The sequence below is a fragment of the Protopterus annectens genome, chromosome 7.part1 (assembly GCF_019279795.1).
Source record: "Protopterus annectens isolate FY-2018-M chromosome 7.part1, PAN1.0, whole genome shotgun sequence".
Taxonomy (NCBI): domain Eukaryota; kingdom Metazoa; phylum Chordata; order Ceratodontiformes; family Protopteridae; genus Protopterus; species Protopterus annectens.
The window spans coordinates 333,066,585-333,094,434 of NC_056740.1; the positions used below are offsets into that span (position 1 = coordinate 333,066,585).

At 40.3% G+C, this 27,850-nt stretch overlaps 1 protein-coding gene across 1 annotated transcript in view; it reads right to left on the reverse strand.

Annotated features, from left to right (window-relative positions):
* P4HTM (prolyl 4-hydroxylase, transmembrane) overlaps nucleotides 1-27,850 on the reverse strand; it is a 1,188,260-nt gene that overhangs the window by 75,723 nt on the left and 1,084,687 nt on the right. The window contains exon 8 of the mRNA XM_044078751.1: nucleotides 10,938-11,061. Within this exon, the coding sequence (XP_043934686.1) occupies nucleotides 10,938-11,061 (124 nt within the window). The remainder of the gene's footprint in view (nucleotides 1-10,937; nucleotides 11,062-27,850) is intronic.

A 27,850-nucleotide genomic window follows, 5' to 3' on the forward strand; every position in this document is an offset into this window, starting at 1 on the left:
AGGTACTCTGTGAGAGTGCAAGATGTACAGTGATACCATCCAGGCACTCTGTGAGAGTACAGTGTGTCCAGTGATACCATCCAGGCACTCTGTGAGAGTGTGAAGGGTCCAGTGATACCACCCAGGCACTCTGTGAGAGTACAATGTCTCCAGTGATACCACCCAGGCAATCTGTGAGAGTACAATGGGTCCAGTGATACCATCCAGGCACTCTGTGAGAGTGTGAAGTGTCCAATGATACCATCCAGGCACTCTGTCAGAATACAATGTGTCCGGTGATACCATCCAGTTACTTTGTGAGAGTACAATGTGTCCAGTGCTACCATCCAGGCACTCTGTGAAAGTACAAGATGTTCAGCGATACCATCCAGGCACTCTGGCACAGTAAAATGCATCCAGTGATACCATCCAAGCACTCTGTGAGAGTACAACATGCCCATTGCTACAATCCAGGCACTCTGTGAGAGTTTAATGTGACCAGTGATACCATCCAGGCACTCTGTGAGAGTACAATGTGTCCAGTGATACCATCCAGGCACTCTGTGTGAGTGTGAAGTGTCCAATGATACCATCCAGGCACTTTGTGAGAGTACAATGTCTCCAGTGATACCACCCAGACACTCTGTGAGAGTACAATGGGTCCAGTGATACCATCCAGGCACTCTGTGAGAGTGTGAAGTGTCCAGTGATACCATCTAGGCACTCTGTGAGAGTACAACATGTCCAGTGATACCACCCAGGCACACTCTAAGAGTATAATGTCTCCAGTGATACCATCCAGGCACTCTGTGAAAGTACAATGTGCCCATTGTTACAATCCAGACACTCTGTGAGAGTACAATGTGTCCAGTGATCCCACCAAGGTACTCTGCCAGCATACAATGTGACAAGTGATACCATCCAGGTACTCTGTCAGAGTACAATGTGCCAAGTGATACCATCCATGTACCCAGTGATACCATCCAGGCACTCTGTGAGAGTATGAAGTGTCCAGTGATACCACCCAGGCACTCTGTGAGAGTACAATGTGTCCAGTGATACCATCCAGGTACTCTGTGAGAGTGCACGATGTCTAGTGATACCATCCAGGCACTCTGTCAGAGTACAATGTGCCCAGTGATACCATCCAGGCACTCTATGAGAGTACAACATGCCCATTGCTACAATCCAGGTACTCTGTGAGAGTGCAAGATGTACAGTGATACCATCCAGGCACTCTGTGAGAGTACAGTGTGTCCAGTGATACCATCCAGGCACTCTGTGAGAGTGTGAAGTGTCCAGTGATACCACCCAGGCACTCTGTGAGAGTACATGTCCAGTGATATCATCCAGGCACTCTGTGAGAGTGTGAAGTGTCCAGTGATACCACCCAGGCACTCTGTGAGAGTACATGTCCAGTGATACCACCCAGGCACTCTGAAGAGTATAATCTCTCCAGTGATACCATCCAGGCACTCTGTGAGAGTACAACGTGCCCATTGCTACAATCCAGGCACTCTGTCAGAGTACAATGTGCTCAGTGATACCATCCAGACACTCTGTGAGACTACAATGTCTCCAGTGATACTATCCAGGTACTCTGCCAGAGTACAATGTGCCAAGTGATACCATCCAGGTACTCTGTGAGAGTGCAATATGTCCAGTGATACCATCCAGGCACTCTGTGAGAGTGTGATGTGTCCAGTGATACTACCCAGGCACTCTTTGAGGGTACAATGTGTCCAGTGATACCATCCAGGCACTCTGTGAGAGTGTGAAGTGTCCAGTGATACCACCCAGGCACTCTGTGAGAGTACAATGTGTCCAGTGATACCATCCAGGCACCATGTGAGAGTACAATGTGCCCAATTATACCATCCAGGCACTTTATGAGTGTACAATGTGTCCAGTACTACTATCTAGACACTCTGTGAGAGTACATGTCCAGTGATACCATGCATGCACTCTGTGAGAGTACAATGTGTCTAGTGATACCAGCCAGGCACTCTGTGAGAGTACAATGTGTCCAGTGCTACCATCCAGGTCCTCTGGGAGAGTACAACATGTTCAGTGATACCATCCAGGCACTCTGTGAGAGTACAATGTGTCCGGTGATACCATCCATTTATGTTGTGAGAGTACAATGTGTCCAGTGCTACCATCCAGACACTCTGTGAGAGTATGAAGTGTCCAGTGATACTATCCAGGCACTCTGGCAGAGTACAATGTATCCAGTGATACCATCCAGGTACTCTGTGAGAGTACAACATAAACAGTGGTACCATCCGGACACTCTGTGAGAGTAAAATGTGTCCAGTGATACCATCAGGACATCTTGTGGGAATAAGGACATAAACTCCTACAGTTTTCTGATCTGAAACCTGATGTATCACATGTGCTTATTGAAGACATTGAGGTGTAGAACAGGATATAAAATGTTCATCCCCTTTGGGATCAGAAAGAGACATGAGGAAAAATGCTTTCCCTTTTCTAGCATTAGAATGTCCTCTATGACCCCCTTCAACAGTAAAGTCTGAGTCTGTCAAAGATCTCTGCTGAAATGGACTAATGTATCACTGTAGCCATTTTTTCTGTTCCATTGTAATGCTTCTCCAAATTGGGGTGAACTCAGAACCCTGTACTCATGCAAAAAGTCCCAGACCACAATCAGAGCTGTGACAGGGCCACAGTGGAGGAGGGGATATTATCCTGGGCAACTTTACCCTTAACACAGGGGAGAAGACTGCATGATTATGGAGGGATTCCTTGGATGTCAAGCAAAGCTCTTTTGGTGGGGGGGGGGGGTAGATCAGGTCTAGTAGAGGATGAAGATAAAATGTCAGGAGGGGGATCACATAAACCCTTTGCAGAGGAGAAGACCTACTTCCTCTTCAGGAGATTATTACCTCCTAAAGCTCACTCAAGAAGCATTCTCCACCACAGAACAGTGGATGAAAGATAATCATCTTGCACTTAATGCAGCTAAATCAAAACTAATGATATTTACCCCCTCTAAAACCAACACATTTGATAGACAACTATTCTCCATCACGAGTCAAAATAATACTCCACTTGAACTGGTATCTGAAACCAAACTACGAGGAGTTCAAATCGATGATAAACTTAAATTTGAGTCCCATCTACTCATAAACATTAAAAAAACTCACCAAAAACTCGGCCTGCTCTATCGACACAAGCGATTCCTCTCATCAGCTACCAAACTCACTCTCTCTACCACATTTCTCTTACCCTCTCTCCTATATGGTGCCCCACTTTTAACTAATCTACAATCATCTATCAAAACTAAACTATCTACCTGTTACAACAAAATAGCCAAATTCACCACTAGTAACAAAGCTTCAACACATCACTGCGCACCACTCCATAAACTAAATTGGCTCGAACTTCCCAACTACCTCCCCTACACCCAACTCACATATGCACACAAACTCATTTTCCAACCATCCCTCTGTCCCTCCCTATCTACTACCTTTAAAATTCACCAGACTCAAAGACTTCTAAGATCTACTAATCAAAACCTAATAGAAGTCTACAGACCCCTTCGCCCCCCAGGACATAACCTCCTCTCTTTTTCCTAGCTCGACTATGGAACTCTCTCCCTCCCTCCATTCGCACCATCACTAGCCTTCCAACCTTTAAAAAATCACTTCACTCCTACCTTACATCCACATGGGAATGCTCCTGCTTCCACCCCACATAAGCATTCTCCACTTCCTGTATTCTTATCACCCTTACCTCATCTATTTTACTCATAATCAATTTCTTAATATCATCTATCATCCTGATTTCCTTCAATAACAAAAAAAAAAAAAAAAAAGAATTTGTTAATTTTTATTTTATTTTTGTTTACAGTTTTACCGATTGTAAACTATACCTTGTTATGCCTTGTATGCTATGTAATGTGTATCTCTGTAACATGTATTCTTTGTCGGAGCTTTTCTCCCCAGGACTCCATTGAAAATGGGTTCACTTGGCCCAATGGACCATCCTGGTTAAACAAAAGAAAATAAATAAAATAAATAAATAAATTAAATATGTCTTAGGAAAGCTGTTAATGAGCAGTTCTCCCAAATAGTGGGTATCCAGGATTACCTTCATGAACATCTTTAATCCAATGCAGGCATATGCCTAAGCCTGTAGCCCTAGTCAGTGTTAGCACAGTCAAAAATGCAGTGGGATAGAATCTCCTTGAGCTGAGACTCAGGCAGGTCATCAAGCTTATCAGGTACCTTACTCATAAGGTGGGCCAGGAGCTAGGAAAGGACAGATTAATAATTGATAGTCCTGTACTACACAGTTGGACAGGAGAGCAAACTCTTTTGTCTCACTGGTCAAAAGCAATGGACTCCTGCCAGGCTGTGTGGTGCAGAGTATGATCCAAACAACCATAATTAGACTTAGCTTGGATGTTGAAAGGGACACATGGGGGAGGACAGGAGTTGGCAGACAATGTCAGTTCACCCCTCTATGAGTGAGGGATATCACTAGGCCAGCTGCTTTACCGACACCTTGCATAATTGTTCAAAGGTGCAAAAACAGCAACATTTGAATCATGATGGGAGAATATGTTCGCCTAGCAACACATGCTTTGCAAGAGTTGGACATGTACAGTAGTGTGCTTGTACAGAGGCCAGTATTAAGAGGTACCACTGACAGCTGTCATGGGAACTTGAGGCTGGGAGAAGCAAAAACATCCATGATGACTCCCTGGGTGATGGCTCCCATGGCCAGTTCCTGCCTTCCCAGGGAATGAAGGGGCTGAAAAGTTGACCCATGAAGAGGCTGCATGGGCCAATTGGTTATGAGATGGCTTTGTTAGCAGGCAGTTGAAGGCATAAAAAGAATTAAAAATGCTCCATACTCCTTGTCCCAACAGCAAGACAACAAAACACTATTGTCTGTAGGTCTTGTGCTCGGTCACAGACATCACACAAGAACTAGCACTGGGATGTTTGGTGATTTGGGCTACACACTTAAGTGCTGGCATCCAAAGGGCACCAGTCTTTTCAGGGTTGACAGGGTGGAGTCAGGGTATTTGCTTGCTGAAATTACAAGGAGCCTAACTGCACTCCTCAGAAGTAACAAGACTAAAAGTCCAAATATTGGAGTTAAATGGTAAGTCCAGGTGTGTGGTACTTCAGTAAGATCATTTCCCAATGGAAATCTATCTTATGTTTATATATATATATATATATATATATATATATATATATATATATATATATATATATATATATATATAAAAGTAGCAGGCTTTGGAGTTACAAATTTCACATTGATGGCACAAAATACTTTAAATAAATTTCATTGAGTTTCAAGAGTCACTAACTTTCTAGTGTGACTGTATTTTATTTTTTTAAACTTGTGAGACCCACAATTATGGGTCTCACTCTTCCACTAGGGAATAATTTCTAGGCTGCGCTGATAGTATCCATAATGACTGGGCCCAAAGGTAGGATAACCAAGGCCCCTTAGACTTCTTGGGGGGGGATAGGGGCCTAAGGTCAGTGTAAGCAATTCATTATCAGATGAGGGCATCTCAAAACAAGGAGACCTTCAGAGGAAATGTGGATAGGAGAAGGACTCATCATTCTTGTCCATATCAAAGACAGTAGCCTTGAGGTCCTCCAGGTCCTTACATGACTACCATAACCTCTACCTACATTTAGGAGCAACAGACCGATTGGGACCAAGTGCCAACTGACTGAGAATAAGCACTTGAGTTGCTTTAGCTAAAGAAAGACTAATTTACGGAAAGGTTTGCACTGGGCCTGCAATGGGCTTCAGATTGAACTCCACATTGTGAGCTGCTACACTCCAGATTTAATCTTCCACCATATATTAAATACCTACTTGATGTTCGGGCCTTTAGAAGCAAACCCTAGAATGGAAAGATCAGAAAGACTATGTGTGGCATGTGTCTGTTAGCTTCTGTAGCCCTGGGGACAGCACAGAATGATAGTTCTTAATTACAAGTGCCCCAATCCCTTACCAGATGACTCAAAAGTACAGATATATGGATTTTACTGGTCATTCACAGGCAACAGTCAACCATCCAGTGACAGAAATATACAAAAGTCTTGGGATGTACACAAAACAAGGTAGGAGCCAAGAATGAATCTCCCTCAATCGTACAAATTCTCTGAATGAAGGTGAGGTTTACAGAGTGCATGGGAGTTAGTTTAATCCAATAATTACTTCAAGAAGGTTAAGGCTTGGACATGGCCTCTGAATGCTTGTCTTTATGGAGATGCTTCAACTTTTGCCTGTGGTGGCAAGGAAGACCCTCCTTCCAGTCTCCATGTGAAGAGCTCTCAGTTTCTGCCATCTTTGTGAAGCAGGCTAGAATGATTTTCTACCTTCCAAGTTGAGTAGATGGGTTGAGTCTTTAGTGAAATGGCAGTTATCAGAGCCATATTTTTCTATGAGACAGTACAGGCTGTGCTGATGTGGATATTGACTGGTAATAGGCACATAGATGCTTATTATGATGCTTAAATGTACAAATGCAGGACCAAACTGTATGAGCAGCAAAAAAAGACTGGTGGGGTCTGGGAATGAAATTATATATATATATATATATATATATATATATATATATATATATATATATATATATATATATATATATATATATATATATATATATACATATATGTGTGTGTGTGTGTGTGTGTGAAATTGTCAGCTATCATGACTCCCCTCATACTTACAGTTTTGAAGTCCTCCCTGAAAACACAGGGTTACAAATCATCAAAATGCTATGAAACATCTTAACATAATATAAAGCAAAGGATGCAGTTACAGTTCTGTAACTGTGAGTCTTTGTTTTGGTAATGAAGGGAAATGCATTATTTGGAGTTGTGCTTTATGCTGTAAGATCTCATATTTCAAGTGCTTGGCTCACTGTCACAGATAGATGCACCCCTGACTGTGACCCAACTGACCAAAGTTTGATTAACAGCTACAATGTGGGGTGGGGGGCAGAAAATGGGGAATAGCCTGTTCATCTCTCTCAGTGAGGAGGGTGGGGGGTTGCATGTACTTAGGACCACATGGTTTAGTGCAGTGTCCTTGGTGGAGTCCAGGAAAACCAGCACTTGTGTGGCGAGGGAAGCAGCAGGGCTGTTTGACGGGAATGTATGTTGTGGAAGTGAGGGGATACCCTCCACAGTTAGCCCCTTACACCCCCAGTGCCTCTCCAGGTGTGTATCAAGGAGAAAAACAAGAAAAACTTCGACCTACCCCTGATAGATGCCACAGTGAGGACTGGATTGATTGACCAAGAAAGGAAATAAAGGTTGGCAGGCAATGGTGGTAAAAGCCACAAATTATCATGAGGTCAGGGTTTTCTGTCAACTGTTTCCATCTCTCTCAATTCAGTGCTACTCTCCTAACTTCTTTGGCAGTCATGCCTGACTGTTGCAGGTCTGCTCTCACACAATTCATCTACCTGTTTGCTGGATGCCCTCATTTCCTCATGCCTTCTTCCTGTCTGTCCCAAATGTTCTTCACCAGATTGTCTTCTGCTTTTCTGCACAAGTGCTGAACCACTGTAATCTGTTTTTTTTTACCTTCTCTATAATGGGAGCAACTTTGGCTTTTGCTTTGATGTCCTCATTTTTTTGTCTGTCCCAGTGTGCATCCTACCACCCATCTCAGGCAGTTCACTATACGGTACTACTGGGTCACTGTTTGTACACCTTACTTTTCAGCTTCTTTGTCATTCTTCTGCCATACACTATCCCTGATAGTCTGTGCCAGTTGGCTGCAGCCCCTCTGATTCTAGCTTTGACCTCTTCATTTAGACTTCCCCACTCCTCAACCAGATGGAGTGCTGGATACAGAAATAACAGCTTGATATTTTGACCATATCCAGCACAGGACTATTCACTTCTACTGACACTGTATCAAGCTTTTCACAGCCAGAGGCCTGTAACTAGAACATTTGTGTGCGCAGTTAGTAGCAGCCAGACACCTCCCTACTAAAGTTACTCACTTATTCCCCAAACTCCTCTGACAATGGGGTCAAAGAGCTCATATGTTCATGCTTGATAAGAAGAGTTCTCAAATTAACCGATGATGTAATTTACAACACACCTTCAACTTCCTGTCAGGTCATCAGTAGTCTGTTGAACATCCTTGCCCACCTTGTCAGAAGAAAACACTATTGTGCTGAGTGATTGTAACCTAAAATGGCTCAGCAGATGAACAGACACATTAAAAAAACCCTAAGCAGTGTCCATCTCACATAAAACAGAACATCTTCTCCTGTATAGCCACTGCAATTTATTTGCCTGCCACTTTAAGCAACCAAAAAACTCATTCTTAGCCTGTCTAGTGTATCAAATGATGTAGAATATTTGCATGCTTACTGGAAGGACTTTACTCTTTTCTTCTGTCTTAAACTTGTGTCCACTTAAGCGATAAACGGTTAAGGAACATGGCAACTCATAGTGATACTGAATCAGATGGTCTGATTCCCAAATTCTTTAAGGTCTGTGATATTATTTTCGATGAATCCCTCCAATGCATCATTAACATAGCATCCTCTAGCTCTTTCCCTAAATCTGAACTGTGGAAATGTTAGATAATCACCCTCCCAAAAATGTAGCCCCAGTTTATTATATCATGCTGGCCCATCTCTCTCCAAAATCCATGGGATAGCTGCCTCTTCTCAGCTTTCCATGTACCTAAACTTTGTACTGTTGATTTAACAATCAGCAAACACTGGTTCAGAATGGAGCATAATACTCAAACCAGGAGAATGGTAAACTGGTTGCTGTAACTATTATTGAATTATCCAAAGCATTTGATTCACTCTAACATGATAAACTTTTATCAGAGCTATCCCATTATGGCTTGCCTTCCATCTCTTTCAAACTGAGAAGGAGATGCCCTTCCAGTCAGACCTACCATGTTAAAATAAAGAGCATCTTCTGCCATCTGAAACGAGTGTAAGTCACCATTTCTCAAATACCTATATTTGGGTATCTCCTTTTTTCCATTTTCACAAATGTTAGGGGTATTTCACTGCCAGCATCTTAGCTTTCTTAGCTTTTTTTTTTTTTTTTTGCAGAGGTCCTGGATATTTAGTCAACTGCCTGATATCTTATATGGTTTTTGCAATTGCCACTGTTATCTGATTAGCTGACAAGTCACCCACCAACATCATGAGCACATTGTCAAGCATCTTGCTAAGATCTATATCTGGCTCAACAGCTTGGCACTCCCTGGATTGTCAAAAACTGAGGTTATGAGATTTTGTACAGCCAAATATCCCTGTATAGTCCCACTAAGATCCCTATTAGTGCTAAGCACCTCTCTTTGGTCCCACATACTTGGGATGTGCCTTCACCACAGGGTGGTTTCCTTCATGTGATGAATTCCTACAAATACAGAAACTTTGGGTTTTATCCTTAACCAGCCTTCTCAATCTATTTGTATGGTATGTCTGTTAGATTTAAGGGCTACCTCTTATAGAATGCCCATTTTCCTTATCCCTGAAACAAGGGAACTAAAGTAAAAGCCATGTTGATTCATATATTGGAATATACTTTATTACTTATCACCACAGGTTCAGTCATTCAGTGCAGATGATGATAAACAAAATATATACAATTGCATTCAGATTCCAAGGCTGAAACCTCACTGCAGCACACTTAAGAGAGGTAAGTTATTACCAGTCCATCAGACGGCAAATATCTTATCCTGCTCCTAGAGGTTTGAAACTCTTTTCTTTAACCATTGTCCAACCCTTGACCCTCTATTTACAAAGAAGGCCATTTACCTGGGGCTTGCCGTGTTCCTTATTAAACATTCTTATGTTACTGCAGCCATCTTATTCATGGAAATGTTATACAAAGGCATTTTCTTCCAGAAACATAATGCTTAGAATGCATTATTGCTGTCAGTTAAGAGTATCAGTAATTCAAATCTGTTCTTAATGAATAGTATTATATGAACACTTTGCAACTGTGCATTATGTTACTAGACAATTTTACTATTAGACAAAGTCTACATATGACTGTGTTTCACTGTTATGTGTACTTACTTTGTTATTACAATGGATTACTTTGCACAGGTTTATCTTAATTTCTTAAAATGCTAGTGTGATTAGTTTGGTTCTGAAAAATGGCCCTTGGACACAGTCTATTAAATGAATGCCATAACCATATGGACTGAAATTTGCAAGTATATCAATGAAATATAACACTTTATCTAGATTATGAAATTCATTCTAATGAATGCAAAAGGTTAATACCAATATGCTATTTGAATACAAGGGCCATCAATGATGATCATGTTTAGAATTATACTTCTTTATTAAGACCTCATAGGCTCAGGGGAGAGGCATAACTGAGAGGTATCATCTGCCTTTGGCAATGATGAGTTGTTCAAAGGCAATGTAACATCTGAGAGGCACACCTAGAGGACATAGCACCTTCAGCATAAAAGCATTACCTGATGTCTTCCAGCGAGGTAGAAAGCATGCATATTCCAAGAATGGTCCAGAAAAAAAAATACATAAACTACAGACAACACTGACATTTTGATGACAAAACTCTTTGTTAAGTAATATGCAACTTAAAAAAGTCCAGAGATTTCAAACTAACCAGTATCATTCATCTAATGAAAGGTGAAGAAGAGTTGATACACAACAATGTTCTATGCAGGAGCTGGTTAGGAAAGGTAACTACAAAACATATTATATGACTTGATAATATTGCATGCTATATTTAAAGTGGCATAGAGGAAAATCTGAAGGAGATCTGAGGAAAAGAATCAGTAATTAATTAAAACAACTGTAAAATAACATCATTACCAATTTTATGTCAACATTTTTAATTTGTTTTTAAACAGTGTAATATTTTAATCTGTACAAGACAGTAATCATATGCATATGCTACTACTTCTGCTTTGGAGACTGTAAGTACCTTGTCCATCAGAGAGGTAATTGTACCACAGGAGGGCAGTGCCTTGGACTGGGTTCACACGTAGATTGCCTTTGTCACAGTGTCTCCGCGTATCTCTCAGGTCCACCTTATTCTGAATCAGACACTGAAAAGGATGTGAGCATACAGATTAGCCATCATGAGTATGCATTTTACTGACTTAGCAGCATGACAAAGTGGTGAAGTAAATTGTTTAAAATTGTATGGTTTCATATACTTCTCATGTAACACATCCTGCTACAAAATACAAATCAATCTCCTGAATTACAGTACCTCTGATGAAAAAAAAATATTTGTTGGTAAAGAGTTTTTAGGAATTTTAGGAATTTACAAAAGAACCTTATCTTGAGGCCAGTTATTTTACATTAAGAGGGTTCGTGTTCTGCACTCTTGTGGGAGGAGAGGCTGGACTCTGTCCTTCTGAGCTGGGAATTTCTGGTTAAAGGCTTATAGTGCCTGCATATTTGAACTGCTTCTTACTGAAATTGGTACACCTCGTTTGCTGTAGCATAGACTAGATCCAGGCCTGCTGAATCTAGCTTTGTTTGTATAACTTGAGCACTAATCCAGGCATTCTTTAAAGTATTCAGTTGTATTTATTACTGCTGGTAGTTACTTGATTAAAGTGTAGCTATCATTTCTAAGTCTTTTGGATTAAGCACTTGGGCTTCAGACCAGTTGTTTTACATTAGGAAGGTTTGTGGCTTGCACTGTGGTGGCAGGACAGGTAGCTTACATCCTTCTAAGTTGGGAACTGCTGATTGAGAGCTCAGTGTCTGTTATTCTAAAAGTGTATTAGTTCTGGTTTAAGCACTTAGGCTTCAGGCCAGTTATTTTACGTTAAGAAGGATTGCGGTCTGCACTCTTGTGGGAGGAGAGGCTGGACTCTGCCCTTCTGAGCACGGAATTTCTGGTTAGAGGCTTATAGTGCCTGCATATTCTAACTGTTTCTTACTGAAATTGGTACACCTTGTTTGCTGTAGCATAGACTAGATCCAGGCCTGCTGAATCTAGCTTTATTTGTATGCTTGTTGTTTGTTTATTTCCCTGAAACGCTAATTCCACCTAAAACGTGGCCTTTTAGCACTTCTGTGGATCCCTAGTGATATCTGCATTGCTTACTGTACTTATTTCCTTGTTTCACTTGAAAGAAAATTACTGTTTGTCGTTTTTGCATTTAAGTTACCTGTAACACATTGCATTTAAGTTACCTGGCACTTGCTCACTAAAGCAATTATATAAGTCAGCTCTAAAAAAGTAAAAGCACTACACCCTCACAAACTCCCCTTGAGTACCTTGTTCCCCATTGGCCCTTTTTTTCAATTATAAAGGAATTCCCAATACTTTTCTAGCATGTCCAAAGGTCAGTTGTCAATCTCCTCTCCGGTCCAGTTGGTGAATCTGGGAATCTTGAGGCAATGTTACAACTGCCTCATGTACACAGACAACCCTCTCCTCCTCCCAACAAATTCCAACACATGTGAGAGATGCAACCATATAGCCAAACTGGAGGCTAAGCTCTCTCAACTCAGTACTGGCGTAACCAGTCAGGAGGAGAAAGAAACCACACTCACTACAATTCCAGTCTCACATAGACCTACCACGACAACAAACCAAACACATAAACACACAAAAACATACTCGGAGGCTCTAAATAAAAATCTGCCTAAGCAGCAGAGACCTCCAAAGCAGACACCCAAGCAACCGCTACTCCAAAACAAAACACGTGCAACACATAGCTCACAAAGCCAGTGTGCCGAACAGTCACAGCCCTTAAGGCTAAACAACACACCTGATACACTTGTAATAGGTGACTATCGTCAGGCACACTGACGTCCCGCTCACCAGGCTGAACAAGGAGAAGTTCACGGTGAGCTGCCTGTCGGGCGCTAGGATCCGCCACATAACACAAGCACTGAGGTCACTCCAAGGCAAGTACAAATATGACTCAGTTATTGTCCATGCTGGTGTGAATGACCTGAGACGTACCTCCCTGGACTACATGAAAAGAGACATAGAGGAGCTCTCTGAGCATGTAGCCCAGGCCGGTATGACCCTGACCTTGAGTAGCATCTTACCCTCACCAAGAATGATGCCACAATATGAAGACAAGATGATCAATTTCAACAATTGGCTTATGTGTTGGTGTCATTCAAGGGGATCCAATGCCTGTCAGCCTGGGATAACATGCTCGACAAGCCACGATGCTTCGCTAGGGACGGCTTGCACCTGTCACCCCTGGGCTTTCGGATATTGGCAAAGGCTCTTGCTACCCCCATAGTGCCTTTTTTAGGCAAGGCTCAAAAGACAAACCCACCTCCATAGGTATCACAAGGGATAAGAAACTAAGAGTAATGCTACTCAACGCCAGAAGTCTAAACCTCAAGATGCACACACTCAAAACTCTCCTTAGCATGGAGAACATCGATATCTGTGCAGTAACAGAAACCTGGTTCAAGGCTCCCGAGAGCACCCCAGCACTACCAGGTTATACCTCATACCATGCTTTTCGGCTCCAAAACTTGGACCGAACCACAAAAGGAGGGGAGTATCAATATTTGTCAAAGATACCCACACCTCCAGGTTGGTGGCACAGCACGAAGCATCAGAGACTATCCATGTGCAACTAACTGTGGGTAAAACTGCCTTCCAGTTTATAGCCTGCTACAGACCACCCTCCCAAACACAGGAACCCCACTTGGCCTTCCTGAGAATACTGGAAAATATGAAGGTCTCTCCAAACACCATTATATTGGGCGACTTCAACTACCCAAACATAGACTGGGAGCATTACTCTAGCTCCAACACCCTAGCCCAAAGGTTCCTAGAATTTATAAACTCAAATGCTATGGAACAACTTGTTACCACTCCCACAAGAGGGGAAAACATACTGGACCTGATCATCACCAACATGGGGACACTATGCTCCAGACCAGAAGTGTATCCCTCACTGGTAAGATCAGACCATAAACTAATCTCACTGGATATTCACATCCCGACCCTACCCCCTGCCCAGAAAGCCACAGTGAAAAACTTCTCTAAAGCAAATTTCACACGCCTCAAAACCGAGGCGAAATCCTTCAAAGCCCCCGGGCCTGTGGAAAATACGCCCAGACCGCAGAATCCTTTATAAACGCATTCTATGAACACCTTCAGGAATGCATGGATCATGCAATCCCAAATAAAACCAAGACCCAATCCTCCAAAGGCAGACACCCTGTCTGGTGGACCCCAGCCATAAACAAACTATACAATAGAAGGAGGAAGCTACTACATGATAGAGCAAAATCCCAAAAAGGGAAGGCATCTCTGATCAGTATTAGCAAAAAAACTACGGGCACTCATAAAATCGTCTAAGGCCAGCTTCGAGAGAAAAATTGCACAGGACACTAAGGATAATCACAAGGCTTTCTTTAGTTATGTTAGGAACCTGGGTGGGAATTCCCAGATATGCTCAGAATTAGTCCAAAATGACAAAAAATACACCGAGCCCACAGACATTGCCAACATCCTAGCTGACAGGTTCAGTGCAAACGTCTCCCCCCTCTCCCCACCAAAAGGGCAAATATATATCCCAACAGAGTGCTGCCCCCCTGACATCTCAGATGCTCAGGTAAGAGCCGCCCTCTCCAAAGCAACAACACAGCATCAATGGGACCAGATGGTGTCCCGGGCTGCGTCCTACATGAACTCCAAGAAGAGCTAAACCCAAACATAAAACTACTGTTCAATCTTAGCCTTACTACAGGATATGTACCCAAAGAGTGGCGTACAGCAACAGTGGTCCCTCTCCACAAAGGTGGTGCCTCAACGGATCCTGGAAACTATCGCCCCATAAGCCTGACTAGCTTGGTCTGCAAAGCTATGGAAAGGATCATCATGGACCTCATAAATAAAGATATTGGGGACCTACAGACACTGGATCCTACCCAGTTTGGCTTTGTTAAGGGCAGATCCTGCCTCTTAAACCTGGTCGATTTCTTTGAAACAGTCACCAAGGCCATTGGCGAGGGGAAGGTGGTCCACACAGCCTACCTGGACCTTGCAAAAGCCTTCGATACAATACCCCACTCGGGCATTATAGATAAGCTCACCAGCTTAAATATAAACCCCTATGTCACTAGATGGGTTGCAAACTGGCTCAAGGACAGAACCCACATGGTTAGAATTGCTGGAGCCATGTCAGACTCCAAACCAGTTACAAGTGGCGTCCCACAAGGCTCAGTCCTGGGACCTCTCTTGTTCGGTATATATTTCTCGGCGGTACAGGCCAACACGGAAGGACTGTGGCTGACCAAGTTCGCAGATGACTCCAAACTGGGCGCCATAATCAACTCTCCAGCCGACACAAGCATCCTCCAAAAGGGCTTCATAGAAACAGACAACTGGTGCCAGAGCCATGGCCTCAAGCTAAACACCAAAAAGTGTATAGTCATCCCCTTTGGCAAAAACAAAGTGCCCACAAATTACCACATAGGTGGTAATCCATTAAGTACAGAAGAAGACATTAGGGACCTGGGGACCCAAGTTGATAGCAATCTCTCATTTGACAACCACGTGGCCAAAGTGGTTAGAAAAACATTTTATATAGCCCACCTAATCATGAAGGGATTCACATCTAGATCAGGGGAGGTCATCGTACCTCTTTACTCATCCCTCATCAGGCCCATAATTGAGTACAATGCCCCTTTTGGGATGTACCTTACCAGACACCTGCAGCAGCTGGAAAGACCCCAAAAGTACCTCACCAAGAGGATCAAAGGGCTCAAACAGATGCCATATGCTGCCCGGTTAAAGAAACTCCAGCTCTACTCAGTGGCATACCGCCTGCTCAGAGGCGATCTGTGCCTGACATATAAAGCCATGTCCAACCCGGAATTAATGGACATGCTGCACCTCAGAAAATCCAAATCCCATCGAGCTACGCTCGAGAGACTTGAACCTCAGCACTGAAATAAATAGGACATGCTGGAGGGACAGATTCATAACCCAGAGGCTCCCTTCACTCTGGAATAAAATCCCAGTCCAGGTTAGGCAGAGTCCCACATTGACTCTCTTCAAGAGGAATCTTGATGAGTGGATGGGAGATCGTAGGTTTACCCCGGCTATCACTTCTGTGTCACTGTTAGACAGAGGCACAGTATACGAACCTCAAAAAAAGGCATAGCAAAATTAATTTAAAATGGGTGGTGAAAGCCAAACACACTCTGGCTAGGCTTATAAATGCCCTAGGGCAGATAGCCCAGTATGAACCTATGAACCTAATCTACAGAAGTCTGAGCCCCTAAACATATAATGCTAAACATATTATGGCCTTACGACTACAGAGTCTGCTGCTGTTCTCATAGAAATAATCAACAGAACTAGTTCTACCACACTTCTAGAATGCATCATTTCTGACCCACAACATCTTCAAGAAGGCTATTTCATGTATCAGCTATTTAATCTGTGAAAACACTGCTTAAGGTTTTCTTAAAGTGTCTGTTCAACTGCTGAGCTATTTCAGGTTACATTGCTTCTGATAAGCTTCCTTCTCTCAACGTTTAGCTTCTGTTCTCCTGTTCTCACTCATCTTCTGGAATGCTCACATTTCCTGGAAATAATTGAACTTTTTGTTCTTATTCTCTGTTCTCCCAAGTCTTCCACATAGAATGCATGTTATGTTTTAGTAAAATGTCTTCATATTACTTGAACTTTAGATATCAAATCATCATTTTGGCAACTGCAACATTTCATATCACGAAACTAGCATTTACTGAGTGGTATTCAGGGGATGCTCTCTGTGCAAAAGCAAGCTTTCATAAAGAGACAGACAACTTTTGTGCAAAAGGAAGATGAATTTAATTAATTTTAAGGTACAATGACCTAATGCTTCATGCACTCAGTTGGGGGTGCATAAGATAAGACTACAGGAGGCTTGCCCATTAATAAAAATAAATATTGTGTATGGCTATGGATTTCAGGCCCTGTTTGTTGCATGCTGTTATATGTGCTTGAACATAATTTGGTGAAAACTAGTTTGATAACACAATGTACAGTCTTCACAATATTCATCTCTGAATAGTCTAATACTCAGTCACACTTCAGCAAGCTGAATGGCCCAGACATTTCAGAAATGTCATGCTAATGACTTTGGAATGTATTCAGATGTAGACACTGTTTGCCTTATTTAAGGTTTCATAAAATCCAATGGCTGAACTCTAGTCAGATCTTCTTTCCACCAAAGTCAAAGGCTGGAGGGATCACTTCTCCATTCAGATTATGTCCTACATCTTAAAAAAGTACATTTCTTTAAGTCCATTTGTCATATACATTACTATTTCCTAGTAGCCACAAATTCTCACTATGTAGATGGCAAACTTCTCCATATTCAGGCTGTGTATTCTATGAAACAATTAACATGAAGTGACAACTGAATGTTGAGTTGTTTGGCATACTTTCATAGGATCATAGGAGGTTACTAGGCTATCGAACCAGAGGTAATTTCAAGCCTAGCCATTTCATTGCAATGTAATACCATAGATACTTTAGTCAATACCCAGGACTGTATTTATTAATGACTGCCCATCCAGGAGGGTTGTGGGTACTATCCTCGGTAAGAATTTACAGTGCCCCATCCACTCATCCAGGTTCCTTTTGAACAGTGTCATAGAGGTGCTCTGCTTCACATGAATTGTCAGCCTGTTCCAAAGGTGCAGCAGTCACTGGGAGACACATCCGTCCCTCCAGCATGTCCTATTCAAGTCGCAGACCATATTTAGTTCCCTGGAATGGGTAGTGCTATTCCTGTTTGATTTATGGATGTGCAGCAAATTCAGTAGGTTTGGGTTGGAGATTGCACTGTAAGTCAGTCATAAGTCTTCCCTAAGAAGTCTATACAATACTGAGTATAGTGACAGGGAGTTTAGTTGGTCTGTGTACGGCATGAGCTGGAGTCCCTTGATCTTCTTAGTTAGAACCCTCCGAGGTCTCTCCAATTGCTGCAGGTGCTTTGTATAGTACATGCCGAAAGGGGAGCTATACTCAATTACTGGCCTGATTAGTGACAAGCATAGAGGGATTATAACCTCCTTTGGGATGAAATGGCTAAGATTGAAATGACCTCTGGGTCGATAGACTAGTACCTCCTATGATCCTATGAAAGTATGCCAAACAACTCTGCCTTTGCTAATCAAGTGTGCTACATAGAAAGCCTTCCTTATTACAGTAGACATATGGTGGTCAAAGTTAAGGTCGCAGTCTACTTCTGATCCCAGATCTCTTATTGCTTCATAGGTACATAGGGTATTGTTGTTAATTTGATAGTGTGAATGGACATTGTTTTTACTGAAGGGAATGATGATGCATTTATTTGCATTCAGTTTGAGACTGTGACTAAGACACCAGTCATTTTCTGCATAAGACCCTCCTGAAGTATACTGACATAATTTGGGGATTCAATAATTGCACCCAGTTTGCAGTTGTCCGCAAACTTGGTCAGCCAACAGCCCCTTAGTTTTGGCCTGGATTTCTGAGAAATATATACCAAACAGTAGGGTCCCAGCACTGACCCTTGTGGTACCTCGCTGGTGACAGGTCTGCTGGTGGATGTGGACCACTTTGATAGTGTATGACTGGTTTGTGAGCCAGTTGGCAATCCATCTTACAACAAAGGGGTTTACATTCAGTTTGCTAAGTTTATCAGTAATGCCTGAGTGTAGTATTGTGTCAAAGGCCTTTGCCAAGTCGAGGTATGCTGTGTGCACAGATTTGCCCTCATCAATGGCCCTGGTCACTATTTTGAAGAAATCCACCAGGTTTAATAGGCAGGATCTACCCCTGACAAAGCTGAACCGGGTCATCTCCAAGGTTTGGAGATCACCTATGACTTTATTTATGAGGTCCATGATGATAAGTTCCATGGCTATACATATAAGGCTGGTCGGACTTATGGGTCTATAATTCTCTGGGTTCGTTGATAAGGCACCTTTGTGGAGGGGAATACCTGTTGCTGTTCTCCATTCTACAGGAACACAGCCAGTGGTTAGGCTGTGATTGAATAGGGTACTTAATGGTGGTGCTAGTTCATGTTTTAGTTTGTTTAGAAGACAGCCTGGGATGTGGTATGGTTCATAAAGGCTGTATTTTTTGCCTTAGACAAGGCTTTAATGACATGCTCTTCAGATATGTAGGATGGGGAGGAGTTGGGGGCAAGGTTTGTGATAAGTTTGGAGGGGATAAGGGAGTGAAATCTTCACCAAATCTGACCACTAGCAGGTTTGCTATCTCTGTGGGATCAGTGTGTGTGATACCATTAGGCACTAGTTCAGCACATGCTTGGGTCCTATCTCTTAGGCTGTGTATGTAGCTGTAAAAGGCCTTATGATTATCCTTGGCTGTGATTATTTACTTATTTATTATTTTGACATTTGCTTACTGGGAAAGTCCGAATGGGCACAGACCCATTTTCAGTGGAAGCCCAGGGGGAAAGCCCCAAAAGATACAATTTACAAAAGTGAGTTGAAAACTTAATCAACAGTGCCATAAACAGAAGAAAATAAATTATACATAATACATATACAAACTTATACATACAAAAAATAAACATATATAAAGCAGCATACATAGAGCATAAAATAGTAGGAATAAATTGTTTCATGAGTAAAACATTGACTAATCATGAATAAAGGTAGATGTGACTATATCAGCAAATACTAATAAGCAAAGCACTATACAAGGTGTTGGTGAGTAGTTTGGGAGCAATGAGGTAATTAAAGTGAGAGTGAAAAACCTGGATAGAGTTTCTAGAAAGATAAAGTAAGATAAAAAAACCTTGTGGTGATTATAGGTGAGATAAGTTAAACATATATCAAGTAGGCAGGAAAAAAATCTACAGAGAAAGATAGGCAAAGTATGTGTGAGGAAAAACTAATACAGCTGAAAAATAGCCAGAAGTTAAACAATAGGAAAATGATAATCAGCCAGGAGTTAGACAGGCACAGAGCCAAGAATTAGGTAGATGGGACTTCAGAAGTATCGCAAACTGTGATGGATTAGTAGTGGTTAAGATGTGCAGGGGAGTTAAGTTCCAAATCATGGAGATTTGATTGATTACTAAGTTTTTCTCAAAGTTACCCTTACAGGATTTGAAGTGTCTTTTTTTTATTTTATTTTATTTTTATTTTACAGTTTGTTTACCAGGATAGTCCATTGGGCCAAGAAAAGCCTGTTTTTAATGGAGTCCAAGGGAAAAAAGCTCCATGAATAACAATATAATATGAAGACAATGCATTTACATTTGTGTAATACTATTGAAGAACAATGGTATTGCACAACATGACAAAAAAACACAATTGCAGTGAAAATACAGTCAAAAAAAGCAAAAGGTGAAATTACACACACCTTTACTGAATTATCGGGGCTACATCACGAAGTTGAACGTTAAAAAGAGTGAACGCTCTTACGTCGAACCCTAAAAACTGAAATCACAGAATGTCGATTGGCTGTAACCGCTGAGCCATTGCCAGGATTTCCAAATCATGGAGATTCGATTGATTACTAAGTTTTTCTCAAAGTTACCCTTACAGGATTTGAAGTGTCTTTTTTTTTTTTTATTTTATTTTTATTTTACAGTTTGTTTACCAGGATAGTCCATTGGGCCAAGAAGAGCATGTTTTCAATGGAGTCCAAGGGAGAAAAGCTCCATGAATAATAATATAATATGAAGACAATGCAGTTACATTTGTGTAATACTATTGAAGAACGATGGTATTACACAACATGACAAAAAACACAATTGCAGTGAAAATACAGTCAAAAAAGCAAAAGGTGAAATTACACATTCCTTTACTGAATTATCGGGGCTACATCACAAAGTTGAACGTTAAAAAGAGTGAACGCTCTTACTTCGAACTCTAAAAACTGAAATCACAGAATGTTGATTGGCTGTAACCGCTGAGCCATTGCCAGGATTTTGCCATTTCCTCCACTCTGGTGCAATCTTGGAGTTGGTATATTTAAGTGGGGGTGTGTGGGGGGAACAGCCCCCCACTTTATTTTGTCTGTGGATTTGTTTTTTTTTTGGAGCAGTGACTTTTTCCCTGGGAAAAAAATTGCTGTTCCGTGTGTTCGACATTTTGTGGTTTCGTTTTTTAGAGTTCAACGTAAGAGCAGTCCTCTTTTTAACGTTTGGCTTTGTGATATAGACCCAAATTATCACTTGTGGCATAGGCAAATTTACATTCATATACAAGTAATCAAACTATATTAACATAAACATTATACTTCACATATATTGCTATATGTTATATACGCTAAGCAATGTTACATAAATTATTCAATTCCTGCCTCTTTTTAAACAAGAAACATCTTTATTAAACCATCACTTACTACAGAGGCAATAATACATTTATATAAATGAAAGCAAACCACACTGACACAATCTTAGTTGCAAGCATTTTATATCACAAACATACTGGCACACTCCCAGTTGCAAACATTATACATCACTTATAATCTACCCAATCTTTTTCACTCAAACATTACATAGCTCATTTAAGTCCTGCTGCTGTTTAGACCTCATTCTTCCCTTTTATATATTGTTAGCATTATTCTCATTTTTTCATATGTAGTTTGCTCCTACCCTTTTCTAAAGATCTCACTTCCAGTTTTACCTCTGTTATTATATTCACTTCTTCCAGTATAGTTGGTTTAGATTTTGATTTCCATTTTCTAATAATTGCTTTTTTGGCAGCCACCATTATTAGACACAGCAAGGCCTTACCGTGTCTAGGCAATTCCAATTATGTATCATAGCTCAGAAAAATGATCTCCCTCATCAGACTAATCTGCCCACCCAGCATCCCCAACAGTGCATTCTGCAGGGAATCCTTAAAGTCTACCAGCTCACTGCACTCCCAGAAAATATGTTCCCAGTTACCTCTTTCTTCCCCTTCACACCTCCAACACTTACTGTCTTGCCTGAGGAAAAATTCTCTGGAGTCTACTTGGGGTATAAAAATATCTATGTAAACATTTCAAGGCAAAAATCCTAAATCTTCTAGATTTTTTTGCATATGTGGGAGACATACATATATCCTCCCATTGTTTATTTGTGAATTGTTTATCTAATCTCTCTTTCCAGTCCTTTCTAACCTCAATCTGATTGATTCTTATAGTTATCATACAAATTTTTATATGCTCTACTAATTATTCTTTTTTTAATGGCAGCTTCTGTTAGATTCTATTAAAAAGTCTACCAGTGCTGGTCTTTCATTTAGGACCTCCCTATTTCTTTCTCTTTGCCTATACTCTGATATCAATCCCTGATAGAAAAGGCAATCTCTCACCTGCAGTTCAAATAAATTCTTGACGTCTTCCCGTTCTATCATCTTTCCCGCTCTAGTTATTTTCTCCCAATACTTTGGTTCCTTTGCCAATTTTCTCCAATAAATTCCAGTCCCCTTTTGCCAGTTGTCTGTGTCCCTAACTGCAGTCATCCCTATTGGCAGAATCTTCTTTCTGCATTTTGGTGTTGGTTTAGTTCTTAGAATACTTTCTGTTACTTTATGGATATAATATTCTGCATGATTACTGTATTCTCCTTAAAGGCCTGCATCCAAAATCCCAGTCTCTCCTTGTTTCTTGAGCTTCCCCTGTGTTTCATTATCATACTTTTCCACTTTGAATTATAGTTTTCTGCTTGTGCTATGTATAGGAGTCTTAACCGTGTAGCTCTGAAATATCCCTTCAAATTGGGCAATCCCAATCCACCCATTTCTACTAGAAGAATCAGTTTATCCCACTTGACTCTTACCATCTTCCCCTCTCAGATAAAGTCTTTCAGTTTTTTATTAATTGCTATCCACAACTTCTCTGGTTGATAAAAACATGCCTGGTCTGTGTATAAGACTAAAGGGACTAAAAGCATTTTAACTGCTTGTATCTATCCATATTCATATAACAAAGCTTCCATTTTCTCAGTTTTTATATTATCGTTTTAGTCTCTTCCCACATACTCTTAGCTGCCACACTAGAATAATTTTCAATCCATACTCCTAAATATTTCATTTTATCATGTTCCCATAAATATGTGTATTCCTGAACCAGTTCATGTGTGGGTAAATAATTTATCGCTGTTGCCTTTGTTTTAGCTCCATTAATTTTGAATCCCGAAAAAATCTGAAACTTTCTCAGAATGTTCTATAACACTATAATGTCTTTTTCTGGTTTTGTCAGATACAAAATAATATCATCTGCAAATAAAGCCAGCTTTTCTTGACTACCATACCAATTATATTCTTGAATTTCTGCGTCCCTTATTTTCTTTGCCAATAGTTCTAAATATAATTCAAATAATAAAGGAGAAAGATGACACCCTGTCGGATTCCTCTGCTTAAGCAGAAATTATTGGAGAGGACCCTACCCACTTTAATTTTCACCTCTGATCCCTCATATATTCTTATAATCAACCTTATAATTTTTTGGGGAAATGCAAATGCTTCCATTGCCCTGCGCATTAAGTCCTTACTTACTCTGACAAATGCTTTCTCTGCATCAAGACCCACCAACAAAAGTGATATTTATTTTACATTCTGCTTCCCTCTGGATCATCAGTATTTTGTTAATGTTGTCAAATGTTTGCCTTCCCTCCAAAAAACACACTGATCCATATATTTTTGGCATTACTTTTGCCATTCTTTTAGTCATTAAAGACATTAACACTTTATAATCATGGTTTAGTATTGAAGTGGGCCTGTATGAAGCTGGATCTGATGGATCTTTACCCTCTTTAAGTATTACAGCTACCACTGCTTACTTCCAGGATGTTGGTACTTCTCTTCCTCTTAAAATAATGTTAATCAAATCCTTCCAGATCTTTATCAGTTTTTTTTCTTCCTAGCTTCCAAACTTTCCTGGGAATATCATCTTTTTCCTGGGGACTTTCCTGTAGATTGGTTATACATTACAATTTTTATCTCATCTCCTCCAATACTACCTATTAGTAATTGAGCTTCATCTACCTCTAGCCTTGGCATATTTAATTATTCCATAAACATTTCCATTTGTATCATTTCTTGATTTCTACATTTCTCTGCTTTATACAGACTTTCATAGAATTTCCGAAATATTTCTAATACCTCTACGGAATCTCTTGTTACCTTCTTTGTTATAGGCTCCCTAAGTTTGGTGACATCCCTTTCTACTTTCTGTTGCCTGAGTCATGCTAAAGGTTTTTGTGCTCTAGTGTTTTTATCAAAAAAACAGTTGCTTAACAGCAGTCTTTCTAAGCAATGATTGAGGAAATCCCTTATTTTCTGGCTAATATTCTACAGTTGATCCTCTTCTTGTTCTGTGAGATCCCCCCTATTCTGCAATACTTTAACATTTGTTAGTCCTTCTAAATAATTATTGTTATTTTTTAACCATACCTCCCTTTCTTTTATTTCTACCCTATTTTTAAACTCCACCTTAATTTTATCCCACTCCCTAACTATATTTTCAGAATAAATTTCTATCCTCTCTAAAAGCTCCTGAATAAGCTCCACTGCCCATTTCTTAAATTCTTCTCTTTTCAACAGATAGGTGGGAAAGTACCAACATCTCATTTCTATTTCATTGCCCTGTGTTTTTAGTTTAGCTATTATTGGCACATGATCTGAAATAGTTATTGGATGGGTATCAAAACCATCAATTAAATGCACATGTTGCTGTGAAATGTAAATTCTGTCTAGTCCAGCCCAGTTTTTATATCTTGGGGAATTATACATAAATTCACTCCAAACTCCTATTACTGTATTTACATCTTCCATGCCAAATATTTTCATAATGCTCTTCAAAGATCTACCCTCCTTTGTTATATTTTCCCTTCTATGGCCCCCGAGACACATCTTCACCGCTACAAATCAAATTTCAGTCCCCACCTATAAATAATATTCCTGCTGAAAACTGATTATTTCTCCCAGAATTTTCTTAAGCTTCATTATAGCAGTTTTAGGTGAAATGTAAATACATGCCAGTGTAATCCTCTTTCCTTGCCAATAGCCCCTTAGTACTACAAATATGACATTATTATCTTTTTTAATCTTCATCTATCACTATTGGAGCTCCTCTTGCAATTAATATAAGTACTCCTGTTTTCCTTTGTTTCAGGTATTTCACTGAATAACCATCCTGAAATCTTTTCTTTATCAAATTCACATGTTCAGTCCTTTCTAAGTATGTCTCCTGTAACATAACTATTTGCACTCAACATTTTTAATATAGTTCACTACTCTTTCTTGTTTGTATTTATCTCTGAGACCATTTACATTTAAAGACATTAAAGAAAGCATCATTGTTTTAAAAAAGTTATTATTCTCACCTTTTATGTATAACACCTTTCTTGTTAAATGTCTAGTTCCAGCTTTTGTGTTACGTGCATACACAGTTTGGCAGGTTGAACTTTTATACAGTTGTTTCTTATGATATACATTTGAGCCTATGTCACATCTTATGGTTTGTTTTATTGAAAGCCCTCAAACAAAAAAAAAATAAACACCCCCCAATATCCCCCTAAAACCTATTAACTTAATACTAACACCCAAAACTATGTATACCTTCAAATATTGACGTTTTACCCTCCTAATAGGAACAAAACTCCCAAACTGACAGCCATACTCATAGACTTGAGTTAACCTAACAGAAAGGTCATCCATGCTAAGATGCATGGTGCAGCCTGTGCTTCTACTAAATGCAGATTGGTTTTGTGTTATCTTTATAGCTCTCCCAGCTGGGAAAAAGCCTGAATGCTTTTAGAGAACATTATCTACTTTGGGAAAACCCCTAAATGCTTTCAGAGAACATTATCTCCTAGCAAATTTCTCTTTTATGTTTTCCTCAGACAACCACTCTCCACCAGACTGTAGCCAGTTTCTCTTTAGCAGATTGTCTCCATGGAGACATGAGAACCAGGCCTACAGTTTCTCTTTATCAGACTGTTTCCATGGAAGCATGAAGACCAGCTGGTGAATTATTACTAAGCATGCATGTATTTGCTAGAAAAAGCCTCATAATATTCAATGTTCTTTTTTATTTGCTTGCTCTCTCTTAAAGCTTGTTAAAAGCACATTCATTTTTTTTCTTTTACCATGCTTTTTAACCAGGCTTTTTTGTATACATTGTACTGCCTACATTTCTTAAAACTGAACAAGAAGAGAAAGAGAAGAAGAGAGAAAGAAAATAATAAAAAGAACAGCAGTACCTGTTTACAATGCCCATTACACTTAAAAATAACTGAAAAAAAACTTTACTTTATAGCATGTAAAGAAAACTGAATGCCACAAAATTGGTACTATTTAAGAAAAAAAAAGGCTTTACTTACAGTTAACTTTCTCCCTCCTCTTTCCCTCCCCAAAGCACTTTTCTGAACATTAATGACATAAAATAGGACATATGCTTTAAAGTCCCCACAAGCTCAATAAGTTCTGAAAAAGTCCAATATTTCCAGATTTTCTTGTTCTGTCATATTTCACAAATATAATTATTGCATTTTAATCCAATATTAAGTTACTGACTTTATAAGTTCATAGGTTCATAGGTATTTACTGGGCTAATGACTACAAGTTTTTTATGCCTAGCCATGCATTCCAAATCTTTGAAAAGTTCTGATACCCTTGATAAGTGTAAGCATGGGCCTGGGAGATGAAAAATTTACAGGTTACCTGTGTCCATTAGAGACATAGGTTCCAAACCAGGGATGAATTTCCGTTTTCCCATCCAATTATCCAAGCTGCACTTGAATTGGGTTAGGAAGGAACACTGCTTCACATGGATGGAAAGCCTGTTCCATAGATGAGGTAGTCTCTGGGATACATACCTATCTCTCCAGCAGGTCCTATTTATATCACAGGCAAGGTTTAAGTCTTTAGAATGGGCAATTCTGGTGCTGTTTGCTTTGTGGATAGGCAGGAGGTCCATCAGAGTGGGTCTGACAATGCCCTGTATGCCAGGCATAGATCTCCCCTCAAAAGTCTGTAGGAGACAGAATACAGTGGTAGGGCCTTTAGGTGGTCTGCATAGGACATTTTACTTATGCCCTATATTCTTTTAGTGAGGAACCTCCGTGGACATTCCAATTGTTGGATATGCCTGGTTAAGTACATACAAAAGGGGGAATTGTATTCAATGATAGGTCTGATGAATGCTGAATACAGTGGAGCAATGACTTCCTTGAACTTAGATGCCGTACCTTTGTTTATAAGTTGCACAACATAGAATGATTTACTCACCACTGTAGATGTGTGATGGTCAAATGCTAGATTACTATCTATGTGTGTCCCTAAGTCCCTGACTACTGGGTCAACCTTCAGACATGACTTCCAGTAACATACAGGAAGATGTAAGACAACTGCATACAGATTTATTACTGTTCATCTCTGAAATCCTGTCTCTGCTTCATTTCCAAAGTACTCTTGAGTCTTCTAGTCATCTCTCATGCTCCCTTCCTTCTCTCCAAAAATTTCCATTGAAAGTTTTGAAAAGATTTCACAGGTATACTACCTCTGTGGTCTTTATTACCAGAAGAACAAGAATCAGAATCTCCTTCAGTTTCACAGCTTAGTTTTTGTTGGACAAACTTTTGTATTTCCTCCTTAGCATGTGCTTAATCAAAAAATAATTTTGTCCCTCCAGGGAAGAATACCTTGAAGACAGTTGGGTGCAGTCGTTTGAATCTCACACCTGCATCTCAACATTCCCTGAATAGTGGAATACATTTGATCCTCTTCTCTCTGGTGTACAATGAGTAAACATTTTCCACAAACACTGTGCTGTTTCCCACTTTTAGTACTTTGTCCTTCTGCCACAATTTTGTCAGAATCAACTCCTTCTGCTGGTAGGATTGCATATTTACTATTAAAGGTCTAGGTTGCTTTCTT